A 20,647-nucleotide genomic window follows, 5' to 3' on the forward strand; every position below is an offset into this window, starting at 1 on the left:
GTGTGTACCGCCGACGGTCACGCGTGTGAGGACAAGGCGCGAGTATAAGAAGCTTGGCGAGCAAGCTCCTAAAATAAATAATGAAAATAAGTGTTTTTCTCAAATGGTCAAAGTTTTCCGCAAGTGCCCCCCACCCGAAAAAAATTCCTGGCTACGGGCCTTTCCAACCACACATCATGTCACACAATGTCATCACGATGGCTGTGATCTGCCACACAGCACCCAGGACGCTGTTTCTCCACCCGGCGAAAGATGCCTATCGTGCTGCGTCGCGCCAAAATGTCGCCTCCTCGTAATCTTAGGAAACCGTATCTGTACCTTCCCCGCGAGCTTAATCAGTCTCTACTAATTATTCACCCTTTGAATGGATCTGCCTTTTTTTAACCAGCCGGAATAGTGTCAATAACTAATTTATTTATTCTTAAAATAATTCATTCGTGTTAATTTCCACAACCCCGCCACCCCGAGCTGAGGGGCGGGGGTGCTTGAATCAATACGTTTAGGTTTATCATGAAATATGGTTATTTACATTGGCTGTGAAGGTCGAAGGGCGGGGGTAAGAGCGATGTTGTGGTAAAGGTCGTTCCCTTCTATGGCTGCCCTAAGAAGGAAAGATGTAGCGATGGTTTTAGTGCGCGGACGAGGACGAGCAACCTGTAGACAGTCTCATGGTCCCTTATGCATTCGCCTAGGACGACTGGAAGGCGACAGTCACATTATTTTTCTTCTCATTCGATTATATTGATCGCGCCCGAAAACTTTCCGCGCCCAACGTGGTTCTGCCCTGCGTCCGGGGTCGGAGGAATTTGAAGCTTTCTACTCCCCGAGTGGTTTCACAGCGCTTCCGTGATCGGCCCACCTTTGCCCAAACTACAATGAGATGTGATGACATCATGTGACGTCACAATGACGTCAAGTATTTTGGTTACCTGTGAAGTCATGATGACGGCGCCACAGGATTTTTTGCATCACTCGTGTTGACGCCGACGACGCCGACGGCATGGAGGAAGGAATACTAAGGAGAGGCCCTGACGTTACATTCGCGAAGCCTCCACATCACAAACATTCGCATCGCCTCCTAGCGAAGGAGCAGCAAAATATTCGGGGATTTCCGTCGCGTCATTTGCAAGCGCATGCCCGCATCGAGCGATTCGCATCGAGCATGCACGCTGCTCCTTCTGTGTGTTTCTTTAGGAAAGATACTCAATGCCCAGCCGTTGTGTATAGCCGGTGCAAATCACGTTCACTGCGGAAAAAACGGGTGTCACTTTTCCTGTCTACGTACGTTCTGTTCATTGCTCATCACTTATGCATGGTATTTGCATGCGAAGCTATCCGACGTGCGCTCTGTCGGTCCTTGTTCATTGTGTCAACTCAGAACACAGGTGAACTTTTGTTTTTGGCGTCTGAGACGCTGTACATAACATGCGCCGAGTGTATCGTATCGTGTGCTGTGTCGTTCATCCGGAAAGGCAGTAAACTTTCATTGTTATCGTAATGTGGTGGTGTGTGTATTGTGCGGTGTGCGCGCACGCTGCGTGTTAGTAGTTGTGTGCGCATTCTAATTACAAACTTTACGTTCACAATCGCGTGCACAACATAGCGGTGTCCCATTTAGACGTAAAGTTACTTCAAGTATTAGGTTGCGTTGCGCCGTACAACTACTAAGCAAGCTGTTAAAATAATGCAGTGCCACGCGCGCTCCATTTATATACGAGCAGAGAACAGCTGATCGGCCAGTAGGTCGGGAGATCGGGCTAAGAGAAAAAAAGGCCTAACGCCTAGCATTCTGTTCAACGACTATGCTTAACGTCCTGATTGCATGACATAAAGAACGCGTAAGTCACTGCCAGGTGAATTCGAATAAGACGACGCAGGAGCTGAATGCTTTGATTACGGCCTGCACCAGTACTTTCTGGACTGCAGCTTGACAATAACGCTTCTCGAAGAATTTCAGCACGGAGCGTTCGGGCCTGCCACGCACGGACAGCCCGGTAAATGTGTGCTTACAACATTTCACTGCATGCAAACCGCACAATACGCGCTTAATTTACGTCGTCACTATAAATCTGCGGAGAAGCGAACCAGCGCGGAAAGCACGCCGCGGGGCGTCTGCTGTTTTGTTTGCTCCATACCGGTTTGTTTGCCCCTATAAATTTGACGTCACCTCCGCCGCATTTCTTGCAATGCATTGGGTACGATGAAGCCTCGGCTCAGTTTTCCTTCCTCCATGGCCGACGGTTACTTTTCGCGTTTCATGAGGCGTCTAAGGCTTTCGCATTATTACATGGCCAGAGCGATCATATATGTAAGCGGTCGGGGGGCTGTTTTCAACAGTGGGTTAGCGCCACGGTGCAGCCACAGCATTAAGCGAGGACATGGCATCAGAAGTAGAAGAGGAACAACGGCGGGAAACAGGGACGATTGCTCGTTAACTACAGCGGCGACGCCAAGCCCTCGAGGGCCTCCGGGCGGTCAAACTCGCCGATGGCGTCCACGTGGAAGCGTTCCGTGAGCGAGTCCAGCATCACCTCTCTCGGCAAAGTTCCGACGTCGCTGCTCTGGTGCCAGCTGTTCAGACCTCAAATCAGTCGCTGCGGATGCGTTCTACTAGTGCTGTGCGCGACGGGCTTCGTCGCCGCCGTCAGCATACACAGAGGCCTCGTCGCGTGGTCGTCCAGTGAGCGCCAACCTTTATTTCATGAATCAGTGCCTGAGGGTTGTTTCTGCGAAGGCAGGGTGCACTTGCATGTAGATACTCTTCTCGTCGATTTCGCTGCACCGTTTGGACCAGCTCTGCACAGTGCAGTGCACCGGGCCGCACGACTTCGTGCCGTGCAAATGTAGTGCGATGCCTGCTTGCCTCGCGACCCTCGCGAATCGAAGGACTAACGTGCAGCAACGATCGAGCTTTGCCGTCCCGCTGAAGGCAGTTGTCTTTTCGGCAAATGCGCTGGTAGCATAAAAGAGTGTGTTCGGTTTGTCAATATCACAAAACCTACCATCTTGATAGTGCCATGTCGACGTAAGCGGATGGTGACCGCGGATTATCCGCCGTCAGAAAAAAAAACGAAAAACACCTTCTAAGAAAGACATATTTCCAAGAAAGACATAGTTACACGTGTTTACTCATTTGTCCTGACAACAATTCAGGCATCAAATCTGTACCTATTATTCTTATGCCAGCTAGTATAACTGTTGTATCTACTGCGGTAGATGTTAACATCCGCGAATCATTATTGAATTAGCGGTATGCTATGTCGTCACCTACCGAGAACTTCAACAACGCTTGCAGTTACAAAGCAGCGAGTTCAGGAGAAGCTTGCATTGGTGCTGAGCTTGTCTTACACGAAGTCAAATAGAAGAGCGTGGCGCAAGCGGCACGTGCTGCAATGACAAATTCAGGAGATAAGCTCTGCAATCCCCCAACTATTCAAGAAAGAGCAGCCAAATCGAAGAGACATATAGCAATAGCGCTGAACTCCATCGGAACGCTTGCTGATGTGCGATGTGCGTTTACATTTGATCCAGAACATAACTTCCGCAATGTGTGCCGGGGAATTGGTCTACTACTTCGTGCGCAAAAGACGAAGGGTGAAAAAGGCACGGACAGGCGCAGCGCCCTTCACCTAAAATGTTTTGCACAAGACGCAGTACAGCATGCAGTACCAACTTGCTCGAAGCCACACCTTGTTAGTTGAATTGGGGCTGACGTAGGAAGGGATGGGGGAGGAACGGGGCATTAAAGGGGTACATCAAAAAGCAAATATAATCAGGTCACGATGCGAAGGTCTAGAAAAGATTCAGGAGCCCTTCCGCTATCGGGGAAATGTGGGCAAGCGAAACTTGGCGTGTGCGCGCCTTATCCACTACATGTCTTTCTTTTAGATGTGAAGCATATTATAGCGGACTTCAATCCGGTGGTGGTGGTGGTGGTGGTGTGCGGCGTGACCACCCTTACTGCGCATGCGCAAACCTCCACTTCCCCTCTCCACTCCCCCTCTCCACATCACCTGTCATCTTCCCTTTCCTCCTTCCCTCCCCTTCCCCCTCTCCCCTACCCTTCCCCTGTCCTCCCCTCCCCTTTCCCCCTCTCCACATCACCTCTCCCCTTCCCTTTCCCCTCCCCCTCTCCTTTCCCCTCTCCACTTTCCCTCTCCCCTTTCCCCCTCACCACTGCACCTCTGAAACGCGGGCTCTACATGCCGAAACATTGCTTCGCATCGCCTCATGGTCCCCTTTAGCGGGAGATGGTGTGATTTCTTTCTTTCTTTCTTTCTTTCTTTCTTCCTTTCCTTCTTTCTTTCTTTCTTTCATCTATCTATCTATCTATCTATCTATCTATCTATCTATCTATCTATCTATCTATCTATCTATCTATCTATCTATCTATCTATCCCCGGTGGAAGCGAAATGGCTCTGATTGGTTGTGGGCGTGGCGTGACGGCGCGTCTGCGCAGTTGGCATCGTGCCTGATGACTCATGTTCCATCACCGGCGCCTGAACGCGAGGTCATGCGTTGATATCCAGGCCACAATGAACTGTGGGAACGTGAAACCACAAGTGACCTCGCTAAAAGATCAGATTGTCACATCAGAAAGGGTCGATCGCCGACAAGCCCACGATATAGAGACCATCAGTTATAGGAAAGCGCCCATACCAATACGCATGTGACCGGGGCACCTTGGAGGGCCGCAGTTCTGTACGCTCGAAGAATGGGCGACTGGTTTTTCGCATACGAAAACAGCGCCACCGAAATTTGTAGCTCATAACAAGTTTCGCTTGAAAAAAAAAAGCAAGAATATGGAAACGAACCAATAAAGTAACCAGTAGTCAAGACGGAAAAACTGTAGTGAATCAAACCAAATCTAAAGGTTACTCAAACATCTAAGAATTACCACTCCTGCCCCTTTCCATCTGCGCATGCGTTATATTGCAGCACGGCTTTAAACACTAATCGCACAACACATTTGGTTGCAGTACAGTGGTCATGTTTGACTCACTTGGTGTCACTCCATGTATCCCAAAGGACGCAATGTAACAATGCAAGTGCAATCACGCTCATTACTGTGGATAGCAGAGCAATTGCCATGTACCGCACATAACTGCAGGTGGTCATACAAACGAAATGAAAGTGCATACGAATCTTCTACTTATTATGTTATCCAATTACCTTGCATAATATATGACACACGTTAACGGAAATCTTCTAGAGTGGCCTATACATGGCTTGACGTGGTAGTTCTAGTGAGGATTCGTTGTTTAGATAGAGTTAAATAATAACAAATAATTAGCACATATAGCGTTTACGATGTGCTCATTTTCTACGGAGTTCATTCCATCTACCTATGGGCACTTCCCACAGAGTTATGCGTGCCAAAACTGCCAGCACAGAGCACCTCCCTTATAGATCGATTGTACTGGTTTCGTCATAGCCGCCATGTTGTAGTATCAGGGTTGGACGAAGCTAGTTTCGTTACGTCATATGGATCTTATCAGCATGTGCGTTCGCGCGTTTTATCGCGCTGTACGTGGCTTCTGTCGTGCCGTTTATGGCCGAGATCAACAACATTCCGTCCGTGTCTTTATGATGTTTAAGCCACAACTCACAGCGGAGAATATGCAGCGCTGACGATGTCGTAGACAGCATGTTGTAGTACCGATACATTAGCAAGCTGCGTCCATGACTGCACGTAAAGCTACCAGTAATAGACAACCCATCAGCGTTGAATCAAGAGTGTACCATGCCGCAATCCGAGCAGAACCAATTCAATGTGGCAAAACGAATTATTATTCGAGTAATTATAGCGCCTCAGAAAAGCAGCAAAGGCTTTATTAAAAGTTCAAGCATTGTAGCTTGCCGCAGGAAACAAGAAAATTGTGCCTCATACGTTCCCTATCGCTTTTAGTCTTTGCTGCAGAAACAGTTGTCCCAAAGGGAGCCATCCACCAGGCCGACTGGGGCGCGGCGACGCGAAACACCCCAACGGCATCCGTAAGTAATAATGGTACTCCTTCAAAACGTGAGCCTAGGCAAACTAGTGTTTTTCCTCCATATCAAGTGCATATCTCCCCATAGCTAAGCGTGTATTTAAAAAGAGTACCGAGTAATTTTCGTATGGCGTTCATTGCTTGCACCCTAAAAAAAAACTTTTGCGCTTCTTGCAGCGTATTTTTGTCGCGACAGTAACAGCCATCTTACTTGCGTGTCTTTACCTTGATCTAACGCCGCGAACGTGGTACTTCCACGTCCCTACGGGTGTATGTGCTATCAGCGTGACATTACATTCTTGATAGGAAAGTAGCCAGCGCCAAGTTTTTGAAAAAGCAAGCGCAAGCAATTACTGTTGTGCGAGAGAATGACGTCCCAAAGAGAGCACAACTGTTCTGAAGAAAAATCACGTGGTAAGGAAGCTGATCCCGGATGAAACATTATTCATTATGCAACGATGTCATCACCTAAAGACAGTCACGAATTAGACCACATATAAAAAATAATTTATTTCGCAGCGAAGCAGCAGCGTTCGCAATAGACCCTTTTCATAATCCGCAAGTGCGCTTCTCTGCGCTACATATTTGAACAACTAATGGCGGCATATCTCTTCCTTAGAGTGGAGACGAGGTCCTAGTCGCACGTGCTGAGGCTTGTCTATTATGCGTATTTATGTCAAGAGAGCCGAGTCTACATTTTCCACGTCATAGCGTAAGCAAAATGCGCGTGAACACGCTGTTCGCAGTAAGTGACTAGCCGCCATTAGTTGGGCAAACTGCATGGCAGGAAAGCTAGCTTTACAATTATGAAAAGGGTCTATTGAATAGGAAAAAAAGTTTCTCAAAGATGGGCCTAGAGCTGTTATTTTTGCACTCTCTTTATTGTCTCCACAACAAATATTGAAGTGATGCGAAACGTTTATATCGCATTTAGATTAACCTGTGAAGCCGCGCATTCTGTGCATATGCAAGTCTAAAAACAGTGCGTGAACCACTTTCGCAACGTCGCGCAACTATAATAAACATAAATTCAATCTGGCCGAAGCTTGCTCGCCTGTTTTCACTCAGTAGCAAAAAAAATGCATTGCACCACCTCTATTCTGATGAAATGCAGCAGTCCTTTTTTTACCAATGGCACTGGGATAATTTCGTTTACCTATGGTTGGTGAAGCGTATAAGCAGTTGCACGCGAACGTTGCTGCGCGTATTAATCTCAAACGAACCATCTTTCCGTGCTGTTTGTTGAAGATTTACAGTGACCATCATTGGTAGAACAAGGAATGTCCTCTGTTGTTGAAAATCCTGGGTCCATCATTGTTGGTTTCTTCGAGTCGCAATCCGGTGAACGTCTTTCTCAGGGCAAACATAATGACAGGCGACAGTGATATCTTGCTCCGAAACTGCAACGTACGACACTCGGTGTGCAGCAGAAAGTGAAGGAAACATTTCCAGAAGCGCCAGATAGGCTGCCCTGCTTATCAAAGACAATCCGGGCACTTGACATCCCCACGCTGTGCGTTTCACGTTTCCATAAACACTGCAGGACCCCTATTTGCGAAAAGCTCTAACGCGAGGACTCTTAGTGCAAGAAATTTTAGTCAATCCTGATGGTGAATGTATTATTAGATAAGGCTGCCGCTTGCTGACGAAAAAAAAAGCTATCAATTTGGCCACGGGGTCCTTATTCACAAAGACGCCTTACGCCGAATAGTTTGCGATAAGAAAGCTTCTGCGAACCTTTGTGACTGAGATACATTAGTGAAGGCTGCTGGGCAATTGCAATAATAACACTTATGAGCAAAAATATTCGTAAATTGGGTCCCAGGTTCCTACAGTGCGGCCAACGCGGCCAGTTGCCGGTCACGCTGGTGTGCAACCAGCGCAACAAGTGTTCGACAGGAGACGCTCCCGCAAGGTGGCGACCGCAGAACGTGTCCGCCTCGCCTCAGAAGACGAACCAGAGAAGATCGTGCAGCCAGCTGTCATTGAGAGAACTGTTCCCGGTGACGATAAACACTCTTCCGTACCGCATCGGCTGTCAGGTGGTGGGCACCAGCGGCGCACACGGCCGAAGACCATTAGATCGAAGAGCGTACGCGAACCTCAAAGTGATGAGGACCAAATCTTTCCAGAGGAGAAGGAAATTTCTGTGCCAACGGACCTGTCTCCTGGTACGCAAACATTCAGACGTCCCTGTATTCACAAAAAGCAAGATTCTTCACACTGTTGTTGGACTGATAGAGTAGCTGATAACTCTTGTCACACCATCAACATATGACCGCGAGTGAAGCCTATTTATAAGCAGAGATGAAAAATTCTTGAACGCAGGCTGTCGCTGGAGCCAACGTTTCAAAAACTGGACTTGCCTTCGTTAAAGCAGCAACTACCTTCTTTAGAATCTTGCATGTGGACAGCTTGACAGGGAGTTCTTTAGGCTCTCCTAGACGTTTCCTTGTGGCCTCCAGAATATCATCTAGCCATCTTGCGCAGCGGTAGCCATCTCTTCTTTTACGTTCCTTACTGTCTATAATTAATTTTCTCTTCGTTGAAACTGGCAGCTCGCATCATCATCCTGGTCATCGTCCCCATCATCACCACCTTCCCATCATTAACGTCCTCAGCGTATTTTACATCCGCTCTAAATTGACGGCCTCTCCCAATGGCCTTCAGTTTACCCCACCTCTTTACCCTATCCAATTTACCACGTTTTATTCCTGCGAACTTCTTGATTTCATCTCCCCCCCCCCCCCCCCCCCCGACTCGCTCCCGCCCTAAGTACATCTGTTCAAATTATGCTCGTACCCTCAGCCATGCAGACGGCGAGGGCAACATCCGTGCGCACGTTTCTTCGAAAACCAGGAACTATATCGCATGTCGTCAATCGGTGGAATGATCGTTGTAGTCTGTAAAGTTGTATAACCAAGCAAGCAAGTGCGAAATTCCAATTTCGTCACACCATATTTATTTAATATAGATCCAACGCAAAAGTATTCTCGAAATGGTCCACGCATTTGAAGCCATCAGTGATTCCATATTAAATAAGTCTCTTACAGACTGACACCGGTTCACAAGAGGCCACATAGGGATAATGAGTTCGTGCGCACAAGCTAAATCTCGTATAAGATTGTTCTACTTGTTCTTCTCTTCCATCGAGCATAAAAATGCTGCTAAGGAAGGCAGTTTCCATCCTGACGAAGACAAGTTCCCTTGCAGAAACGCTGGCTCGAGAGGTATTCCTCGTTCGAAGAACTGCCTTTATTTCGATCGTCCGTCTTCCCCTGACTTTCTGCGCTGTTTTGACTTGAAAGCACAAGTTCTTCTAACGGTTTCACCACGCGGAAATTTGGCTTCATTGTCAATATTTGGTGCTGCCCTTCGGAATTGTTGATTACATCTCCATTATTCGACGACACAAAGTGGCACTTCACATTTATACCTCCTGTTGTAGTCATACGGCCAATCATAGTGTTGTATTTTTAATACATTTTTAAACTTAGCAAATGACCGAGAATTGCGACTGCAGTGGCGAAGCCGGAATACGCGTGGTTTGCGGCAACACATAAATCCGTTATGAGAGGCATATGCTTGCTACGATGTGAAATGTTTGGCCACTGTTTGCAATATGTTGGCCCGAAGAAAGTGGGAACACGATAGCAGGACTGCGGAATAGACCCATAAACGTCTGTAGTTGACTCAGCTGCGTCATGCCAAAGACATTACTAATTTGGCATACATTCGTTATTGAAAGAAGTTACCACATTGAATTCGCAGAATATAGCTTTATAGCACTAGAGCCTCACAACTACAATAAAGCAAGGTGTTTTGTATTATATTTTCATTTACGCTTTGTGTAAGTGCATGAGCATTAAGCGTTATTTCAAAACGAGACAACCCTTCCGCTTTGACGAGCGCCTACCGACGGGTATTAATGTAAGCACTGCTAGGTGCACAAAGCATCAACAAACTCGAAGTGATATTAACGTTCTCGGCGGAATATTTTTTTTTCATACCCAGGGGCAGAGACTCTGCAAGATGACAACGGTGAAACTTCTGAAATAAGCAGCCCGTCAGACTTTGATGAACCGGTAAGCGTGTTTTGAGGGATCTCTTTTGAAGGCCTCTAGCGTGAATAGTGCTTTAAAAACGGCACTGCGACTTTTGACTTTTGATGCTATCAGTGAACCAAGGAAAACACAACAGCCAGGAAAGGGAGCCTCGGTGTCAAGCTCTCTTGATAACCGTCATTCTGCGAGCAATGTAGTTGCCGTGCCTGTATGCTTTAAAATAGAAGTGCTTACAATTCATTATACGCGGCGTCCCTGCCACGTGGCACTTCGACATTCGATAAGTTGCATATTTAGTTAGGCCAGAGTGTATTCTAAATATTCAAATTTAGTTGAATCAGCTGGGAACAAGGGAGGGGAGAAGTAGTCATGCCATCGTGTGTTTTTTCTCTCTCTCCGCAATCACTCTCTGGATGGAAATAAATTATTATTATTATTATTATTATATTATTATTATTATTATTATTATTATTATTATTATTATTATTATTATTATTATTATTATTATTATCATCATCATCATCATCATCATCATCATCATCATCATCATCATCATCACTATTTCAATCCTTGGTTGCGTTCACACAAATGCCAGGAAACTATTTCTAGCAATAATATATACCCAAATAAACACCGCATTTCTGAAGGATAACAGCGACAAATGCCGTTAAAGTAAAACCTGAGCTTCGCGAACTGTAGTACAATGGCGCAGGCACCTAAAGAGTGACCGCCCTCAGGGTCGTTTATTCTAAGCAGCGTGTATACGCAGGATAACTCGCATATCATTCTTCTCCTGCATACTCGCATAAACGGGCGTCGATGCCCGTGGCGGAGGGTATAATAGCTTCAGTGTTGCATTCATGTACAACCTGCTTTATCTTTCTGAAGACGTCACGTCAAGTAAAGCCTACCCGCGAAAAACACCTTTATATCGCTTATCAGCCGCGCGATTTCTCTCCTAACAGACCAAGCTTAGTGAAGCAACCGAAACGAGCGAGATACCGACGACGACAGATTTGTCGAAACCGCGTCCTACGAGAAGAGACGACGGTGTGCCCTCGTCGCCTGAATCTGCAAATATCACCGACATCAGCGCGGTAAGAAATTTCACAATTTGCGCATCTTAACTTACTGCGTCACGTCTTGTTATCGCGTACGACACGGTACTGGGCCGGGATAATTGGTCTAAATTAAGCATGAGTACCTTAAGCACGAGTACCTTAAGCTTCGCAAAAAGCTAGCAACACAACAGGTATAGCGCGAGCACAAGCATTTTTTACGTGCCTGTAATGCATTCTTTGTGTGCCTCCCGCCTCGATTTTACGCATGCTGATAACGAGCAGCAGAGTGCCTTATTCAAGAAAATTTCTTGCGATGTGGTATAATTTATAAGAGCGAATTTCAACCTATACTGACGCTGAACATGATATGAACGAAGGTGGTCGGTTAATCGAAAACAATGCTTACAGGCAAACAGCTTTTTAAATGTTGTCCTTACTACTCCGTTCATCTCGCAGACCAACAATGCACGCTCAGTTAGCGTCAGGGTAATAAACGCTAACTATGCAATCACTTCATTCAATCATGAACTCCGTTTCTCGAATTTTCAGCCTCGCTGCGCATGCCTTGTTGTCGGGGTTTTTTTTTTTTTTTTTTTTTTTGCTGAGTACAGTCGCGCTCAATATGACTTGCAACACGGGAGCGCGTGGCCTCACGAGTTCAAAGACTGCTCACGGCTTCCACTAGCCCTTATTTCCATAACTAAATGCTGTTCTCGCACTCGGGGATGTAGTGCATGTTGTTATCAATTTTCTGATCAGATTATTTGCTATCCTTCAAAAATCCGCAAAGCATAGTACTGACGACAGGACTCTCCGCAAGGAGTTTAAAGGGGTACTGACACAATATTTTGCGGCCGAGATAGCCTGCGGGATCGATTCCGGTGAGCATGCGTATATCATCTACAAAATACCAACAGCGAATATAACTTGTAAGTTATTTTAATTGAATTTTAAAGTTTGCGTGAGCGATCGACATCTTCGCGCTACTGACACCCTCAAAGGGGACCCTTGGGGACCCCCTACTTACCTCACGTGACCACGTTGCAACAAGTTATGATGACGTCATAGCCGCCATGTTTTTATGCCGCGTTTGCTCCGGCAGCGTACTTCTCGGCGGTTGATCGCGAACCGTGCGGAAGTGCGTCACAGTTCTGTGTGCTGACGGGATCGAGCGCTGCACCCGCTAGGTGGTAATAGTTGCACCCTGGAGGCTTGTCATTTTTGAAACTGAAACTGACACTGGTCGGTAATGAGGAGCCTGTAATTATTTATCTGTCGTGCGCTGCACCAAATGCTGTGCCGTGTTATGACAAACAGGCCCCCAGCAACACATTGCAGAAAAAAAAACGCCCGAGGCCAAAATTTTTGTGTCCGTACCCCATTAAGCGGTCGGCCTGATGGGATAGTATGTGTGGCGTACTGCACTACAGCACTGAGCAAACGGAACTCGTTAGAGTCCAGGGGTCTCAAACACGCGGCCCGTGGCTTTATACGGAATAAAGTTTTGTGACTTTGCTAAATAGTACTCGCATTATTTTCTCCGCCTATTGCAATTAATAGCGCTTTGTTCGTGTAGCTACACAGACGGGACTGTTCTCAAGCATTAATTTGGTGAGGCACCCAGTGCGGTCAATGTGAGTTGAAACATCACCGTGGAACGAAAACTATATTTCAGAATCGGTGTCCAGATATTAGTCATTGTGGAAATCAGTATCGATATGTTTTTTTCGAAACCCGACATCAAATCCCCTTCAGAAGTGACCCATGTATGTAATATGGCAAAGGCTTTCTTTCAAATGGCAACGTTAGGTGACATTTTGTTCAATGTCTCCCCGACACCCCCCCCCCCCCCCTTGCGCTCCCACCATCTTCATTGTCGCGGCCCTTGTGCCGATTGAATTTCGTGACTGCGGCCTGCTACCTGGGGTGAGTTTGAGAGCCCCGTTACACGATCGGCAAAGGAAGGACATGGTGCTCTAAATAAGACCTCTGAATGGTACAAGTGCTGCTTAGCAACTGCGAAGAAACCGATTAAAATAGGTAAAAGGATGGATAGCTTTGCGCAATGGGCGGATTTTCATTAGGAATTCAAGTGCCGAGAACGGCGGTCGTCAGGGAACCAGCTATGAGTCCACGTATTATCGTTGAAAAGGTAAACAGAGATTGTAGGTAATGATGAGGTCATCTTACTAGTTTTGACGTCTAGTTAACAGTATTCTACGTTGCTCTACACAAGAAAATTGTCTTTGTTTTTTCTTTGTTTTTTTCGCGGTGCCTAATCAGGCGCCTGAAAATAGCAGGTGACCACATACACAATATACGAGCGCAGCTGACGTATTCTCATACCCACTGGTCTGCTCTATGGAGGCCTAACATATCTGCTATCCCTTTATCAGTATAGCGGCGAACAATACATTGTAAGTAGCCATGCAACTGGGATACTGAAATTTATTAATTGGTATACTTCATAATTACAGATCAAACTTCGATCAAAACACATGTTTCGTGGTGCTGGTCGTTTAGATAGGCAGCATTCTAAAATATTTCTAATTTTTCAAACGCTCTATATATAGCAATATTCTGGCAGTGCTGATTTGTTCCAATTTGTAGCGCAGTATTTCTCTCTCTTTCAGCGAACACCGCATTACACGTGCTAGTAACACGTTGTTCCCGTGTTTTACTATTGGCGTTTCTGAAGGTGTCACGGTTAATTCAAATTATACTTGTTAATGGTTTGCATGTACTTCAGGGTGCCGGTATGAACGTGTCTAAGCTAGACACTATATTGTGGCGATGCCTTTTCTTATTGTACAGTCGGACCCCCCCCCCCCCCCCAATAACGAAATCGCCGGGGAAGCGCTTCTTGTTCGTTCTCGAGAGAATGTCGTTGTCGTGAAAATGAAAAAATACGCACACCAAATACTTCGCACGACCGAAATTCATTTAAAAACGTCGCTGATCTCGTTCTGTTTCACGTTGCTTTGAAGGATATTGACGGCTCGAGCCTCACAGTTTAATAAGCTTTGCATAGCTTCGTCGTCGTCGGCGTGGGTGCCGAGGAAAGCGCGAACGATGTCAAAAGCATCTAGAACTTCGCGCGCGAACTTACTTGCGTTTCTTGCGTTTTGTTGCTTTCCTCACTCTAGTTGTCACTCTCATATTCTTTGCGCACACTTTCGATGATAGCGTCGTTAAGCAGCGTTAACAAGCGGTTAGGCAGTCTACAGAATGGCTGTCGGCATGAGGTCACTTTCGTGGCTGCCGTCACTTGAAACGTCATGTGCCGACGTAGTTGCCAACAGAGGCGTTAGGAAAAACTGGTCTCAGTGAAAAAACGGTCTTGTAGCTATCATCATCGTCCGACCGAATGTAAACAGCAATGATCGCACCGATGCTTCTTGGCGGAAACATATGAGCCCGACTTGTCGAATGAGCGGCGCTGCAATTTTCAAACTTCTGGGTTCCCAACTAGCTCATGCGTTGAAATAAACGTTGCGGATCACTACCTGAAACTTTCGTTATTTCGGGTGCGCTTTTTGAGATCACTTCTCTGTCGAGATGGGGCAAATGCATTGAACTCTATGGACGTTCGCCGGGGACACCAGATTTCTTCGTTGCCGCAAACATTTCGTTCTTGAGGGCTTTCGTTATTAGGGGGTTCAACTTTAATGTAGTTTCGAACTTCGTCAGTGGGCAAAGTGATGGTTTGCTTACATTATCAACGGGTTCAACTGGTGCAGGAGGAAAAGACGCTATTTCAAGGGTTGCAGAAATACCGTCTTTTCCTCTCTTCAACCTCAGCTGTGGACAATTGTCGGCGAAATACATAGACAGTACAGCAGAAAACGCCAGTAGAAAATAATAGCCAAGGCATCATTTGAATTTCGTGCAGTGTTCACAGTTAAAGTCAAAATAATGTTTGATTTCATAATTTATTGTTCCCTTTTTGTTCCTCTTGGATATTTCGTACACGATCCGAAAATTTCCTGAATTCGAACACCTCTAGTTTTTCTTCTTTATGTATATGGACTACACTTAGTGAGGTTTATTTCTTATCAAATGCCTGATTTGTGGTGTCTTCTTTTTTTTATTTTTTTTACCAGACAACGGAAATCGAAGCAAACGAAACTGCTGCTACGCGGAAATCAAGTTCGGAAAGCTCGTCAAAGACGCACGTACACAAGAGCGAGGTGACAATCGTGTCTTCAAAATCATCGAGTGCCACCGATTCGAGCGAGGTGCGAAATGCACAAGCGATTTTGACGGTTTTTGACCACATTATTTTATTAATTATTTTTGTTAGATTCGGTATCCATGTCCAGGAATTCGGGACATCGACAACTAGCGCCATCTGTTGTCTTGGCTGCTAAGTGGCACCGTCACTCAATGGGAAACGACCTTTGAACATTTATTGTAGTGTAACGCTTCAATGTACGCTTAAATCACTTCGTCCATATAATATGGGAGTCATTATGCCACATTGCGAGAAGTTTTGCTTTATTCCCATTAACTTCCTGGGTTCGAGAGCCACTTTTATGTGCTATGTGAAACTCCATAGGAGATAATTTAAAAATTTATTTAAAAACAATGCGCCCTCACCTGCTTAAATCACTGAAGGGATCCAATGTCGATGATTCAATATTCGTACCTGTGAAGTTTGGCGGACGTCGGCGAAGTTTCTGAGGTTCGACGGGAACTTTTGTCTATGGTGCATTGCAGCGAAACCGCCTTATAGGGGTGCATACGCTTCAAAGTCTTTACGGTTGCCCTAAAACAGGTGAAAATGTCAGTGTTTTTATATAATCTTGTTTTTCTTGAAGCTGCTAAAGATATGGAGGGTATGAATACTGTGGAGGTCTTAAGTTGTTAATTAGCAATGAGAAGTCTTAGGTTAATTAGAGCAGATGGTAAAAATAGCTCCTCGTAATTCAAAGTAAGTAAGAATTGACAAGATATATTGATACGGATACGAATTTTGCTCCACTGCGTGTAAGTAATCAAGGGTACTAATGAATTTAACAATTTACTTAAAACTTATTGGTGAAAGCGGTTAGTATAGAAGGACATGTATATTATATATATATTTAGATATTGTATTGCAATGCACGCCATTAATATTAGATGGCTCTCGCATGCAAGTAACTAGCAGTAGATACTGTTATAGCTAATTAGTAATCAAAGGTATGAGAGATATGGTAATTGTACTCTGTCATTATTAATACTTACGCCTTGAAGTAAATAGAAAAGGGGTCAATAAGAATCAACTAATCCGAGGATTGCGTTGTAATGTATCACATGGAAGTGGAGACGAAGAGGATCAAAGATATAAGAATCTTAGGTTGCTAATTAGTGATTAGGGGTCTTTTAGCTTAATTACTATGAAAAATTAACAGAGTTGACAATGACCCCCAAGAATTCACACTGAGTGAAATTTACTCAGCAACAATATGCACATTTGCACCCTGACCATATAAGTAATCACTTGTAATGAATTTACCAATTTTAAGGTTATAATAAAAATCTTTCAGTATATAAGGATATGTACATGATATATATAGGGTATTCAATGTATGAAATTAACATCCGAGATAGATAGTAACATGCAATTATCTTTAGTGATAGTTATCGATAATTAGTATTCAGGGATAATTTGGGGAAAATCTATGGAACCTAGCAATTAAAGATGACGATTATAGCTTATTAGTGATTGTTGTAGGCAGTTGCCAAGTGCGGGTATATAGTCAATAAATTAATAGGTCGACAACATAGTAATGCATCAAATGAAAGCATATAGGAAGAGGCTGAATACATTTGGAATGTGTGCTAATTGGCATTTAGGGGCTCTGCAGCGTAAATAATATTAATATTTTTTACACCAGAGTTATGCCCACGCTTTGTACTACTCGCGATGTAGACAAAACACAATCATCATTATGCCGGCGCACTCAGCATAGCTGTGCCTAGTTAAGCCATGTTAATCATAGCCAATTGTAATTAAGTTTAGTTGAGCACGATGAAAACTAATTAGCCAAGCATAATACAACCAGAAGGCTAATTAGCCCTAATTAAGCCGAGTTGAGATTCTAGTCTGCGTAGTCATGCCGAGCTCGGCAAGAGATGCCGAGCGATACCGATATATTAATTATGATTGAGTCTATTTAGCATTAATTACGCTAATTAACTCATTAGGTCTAGATTGACTTGTGGTGAAAGCTCGTCGACATGAAGCCTCGAGTATGTAGATTATACTAATTAAGCTCATTAGCATGATTAATCTAATTTAAATATTACTGCTAGCTTGACTAGGGAAAGTTAATAATATCTGGGGTTTAACGTCCCAAAACCCCGATATGATTATGAGAGACGCCGTAGTGGAGGGCTCTGGAAATTTCGACCAACTGGGGTTCGTTAACATACACCTAAATCTAAGTACACGGGCCTCTAGCGTTTTCGCCTCCATCGAAAATATGGCCGCCGCGGCCGGTATTCGATCCCGCGACCTGCGGGTCAGCAGTCGAGCACCTTATTTACTAGGCCACCCTGAAGGGTTGCAGATCAGCATAGGCAGTCAAACAAGGCGAGTTCCACGATAATTTATATCAGTCTAATCTGTTTCATCCCTCTTTCACCAACACTTAGCGGAGAGGAAAACGCGGCGTGGGTAGCATGTCATGAGCATAATGAAGTCGGTGATTTCCGGCGTCTTTAGTTCTCGACTAAAACGCGTTCTTGGGCTAGTTGGTGCATGGTCTGACAAAATTTGGAGGCACAAAGGAACGAGGACAAGAAATGACAGGACTTTTGCCAAACTAAAAACTGTTTTATTGGAAAGAACATTGCGTTCCAGGTAGCTTCACGCGCATGGGCGAGTCACATTGACAATCACGGTAACAGAATGACAACCTACTTTGAGTTATCAAGACTTGTCTAAAAAGTGCAATTCGTTGCGATATAAATTCAAGGAAGGCACACTAACACATTGGGCACCCTTCTTATTTATGCAAAAAGCCTCCAACAATTCTCTGGCCACTTGGTTTCGAATTTTCCCAAGCACCCTGGTTTCCGAAAACCGGGGCGCGCATGCGCAGGACTTGCAGTGCGAAGGCAAGTGTAAACCAGATACATTGTTAAGGGAGGCTTCATGTTCCATTAATCGGATATTTAAACATCGACCAGTGTGGCCGATGTATGTCCTACCACAGCTGAGGGGTATTTCGTAAACCACCCCAACTACGCATGGGCAATACGGTTTTACATGTTGTATGTCACAGGCGGCCTTATTGTTTTTCTCAGACACACGGGCGCGTAGCCGCGAGAGCTTGTTAGGGGCGCTGTTGAAACTAAGGTGACTTTATTAAAATGATTCTTTTGAGAAGATCATTGAACATATTGTACTTGCAAAGGTATTGTTGCTTTACCTCTGCTGGTAATTGAGCTTTAAAGAAAAATGTCTGTGGGCAGCGAATATAACACGGCAAGTCGTCTTGTAAAAGCGCAAAATATTGAATTCATAAATTGAGACCAACTGAAATTAGGGACGGCAAGCGTCTGTCTACACATTTTGAATCCGCGATCGTCATCACCGCCTCACAAGCTTGTACTATTTTCTGGAAGTTAGGTTTTTTCACACTACAAAAACAGCAGTGCTAAAGGACGTTCTTGCTTTAGAACTTTTAAGAAACCCGTGGGAGCCAACAACAATATAATCGGACGAAATATATTGAAGAGGCAGGGGATGCGAAGAAGGGCAAGCACGCTCTTTCGAGAGCTCGTCGTTATCAAGCGCAGCCAAGCGACACGTAAGCCTCCTTTCATTGCAACAGAACTGCTGATTCATGGTCGAGCTGCCCAACCGGCCGCTCGTTGCATGCGCTGCGGTTGTCAGTCGTCGATTTAGGTTCACGCTCGCTGCTTGTAGCGGATATCGTCGTCGTGCTTTTTTTTTTTATGTATTGTGGTTTTCTCGATTCGCGCGACTACGGCAAGCGTCATCGCGCGAATTTTGAACGTTGAAGGTCCGTACGCCACGTGGTGTGAAAAAAGGTGAACTAAAAGCGATGTCCCGAATTCCTGGGTATGCTTACCTTCATTATTTAGCTTCATTGTTTATGCCCTATTCACAGCAATATTCATTGTTGTTCTCTTTCTTATGTTTACTAGGGGTGTGCGAATATTCGAAAATTTCGAATAACGAATCCAATAGCATTCTATTCGATTCGGTACTCGAATCGATAGTACATACTCGAAATACCGAATATTTTTCGAATAGTTTTTCGAATAATTAGCGCCGACGGGAGAACTCCAAAACAATGATACTTTGGAATAGTTAAAGGCCATTTTTCTTCTTTTAATCACTAAATTCCGCCGACTTGCGGAAATTGAGGATTGCCTGGCATCATTCAAACAATGCAGTGAAAAGATTGAGCAGTGTGAGCAGAAAGTGAGCACGGTCTGTAAAAAGGTCGAAACACTGACTGGCAAACTAGATGAGCTAGAAAATAGAAGCCGCCGTAACAATATTGTTATTTATGGGCTCCATGAAGCAGATAATGAAACGTTGGCGAACCTGAGAGAGGCCGTTGTTAAAGATATAATAAAAGACATGCTCGGAATAGAAGTTCAATCGGTTGAGCGTGTTCACCGTATCGGCAGGAAAGCGGACAGCCGTGTTCGTCCCGTTATTTTGCGATTTTTCAACTTCAGTGAAAAGGAGGCTGTTCTGCGAAACTGTTCTAAGCTGAAAGGCAGTCATTTATCTATTTCTGAAGACTTCTCGGCACCTGTTCGCGCCTTGCGTAGTAAGCTCTGGCGATCATCGAAAGCTGAGCGGGAAAGGGGGGATAAGGTCACCCTTGTCTTTGACAAACTAAAAGTAAATGATCAGCTATATGTTTGGAATGAAGCTGAAAATTCAAGGGTATTGCTTGATAGACCTAGTTACAAAGGTGCCGGAAAGTGCAATAGTAAACGTACTTGACAAAGTGCAAGTGCGTCTTCATTTTCGTTGATTTGTTTTAACGCGCGAAGCATTGTAAATAAGATAGATAAACTTGAACAATTGCTTATTCTGTACTCTCCTGACGTTGTCGTAATAACTGAAACCTGGCTGCACTCTGATGTACATGACTCCGAAATTATTCCACCCTGTTATTCCTTTGTTCGTTTTGATCGTGACGGACGCGGGGGCGGTGTGGCTATCGCTGTAAAACGTGGGCTATCATATCACGCTGAACAAGGTATCCATAATCACGAAAGCGTTTGGTGCACTATAAAAGGCCACAATACCTCCATACTAATAGGTGCAATTTATCGAAAGCCGAATGCTCCTGACGAATATCTGACACAAATTCACGATTACCTAACCAAACGTGCTAAAAATAGAAGTAAAATAGTCCTTATTGGCGATTTTAATCTTCCTTCTATTGAGTGGAAAACATTATCAATAACCGGCAAGAAAGCATCCAGCTGTGAGCTTCTGCTGAATATAGGCTATTGTTTCTCTTTAGATCAGCTTGTGACGCAGCCCACGCG

At 44.9% G+C, this 20,647-nt stretch overlaps 1 protein-coding gene across 1 annotated transcript in view; it reads right to left on the reverse strand.

Moving 5' to 3' along the window:
• Positions 1–2,435: 2,435 nt before the first annotated feature.
• LOC119385744 (uncharacterized) overlaps positions 2,436–20,647 on the reverse strand; it is a 36,518-nt gene continuing 18,306 nt past the window's right edge. Inside the window, exon 4 of the mRNA XM_049414086.1 lies at positions 2,436–2,561. Within this exon, the coding sequence (XP_049270043.1) occupies positions 2,436–2,561 (126 nt within the window). The remainder of the gene's footprint in view (positions 2,562–20,647) is intronic.

The sequence above is a fragment of the Rhipicephalus sanguineus genome, chromosome 3 (genome assembly GCF_013339695.2).
Source record: "Rhipicephalus sanguineus isolate Rsan-2018 chromosome 3, BIME_Rsan_1.4, whole genome shotgun sequence".
Taxonomy (NCBI): Eukaryota; Metazoa; Arthropoda; class Arachnida; order Ixodida; family Ixodidae; genus Rhipicephalus; species Rhipicephalus sanguineus.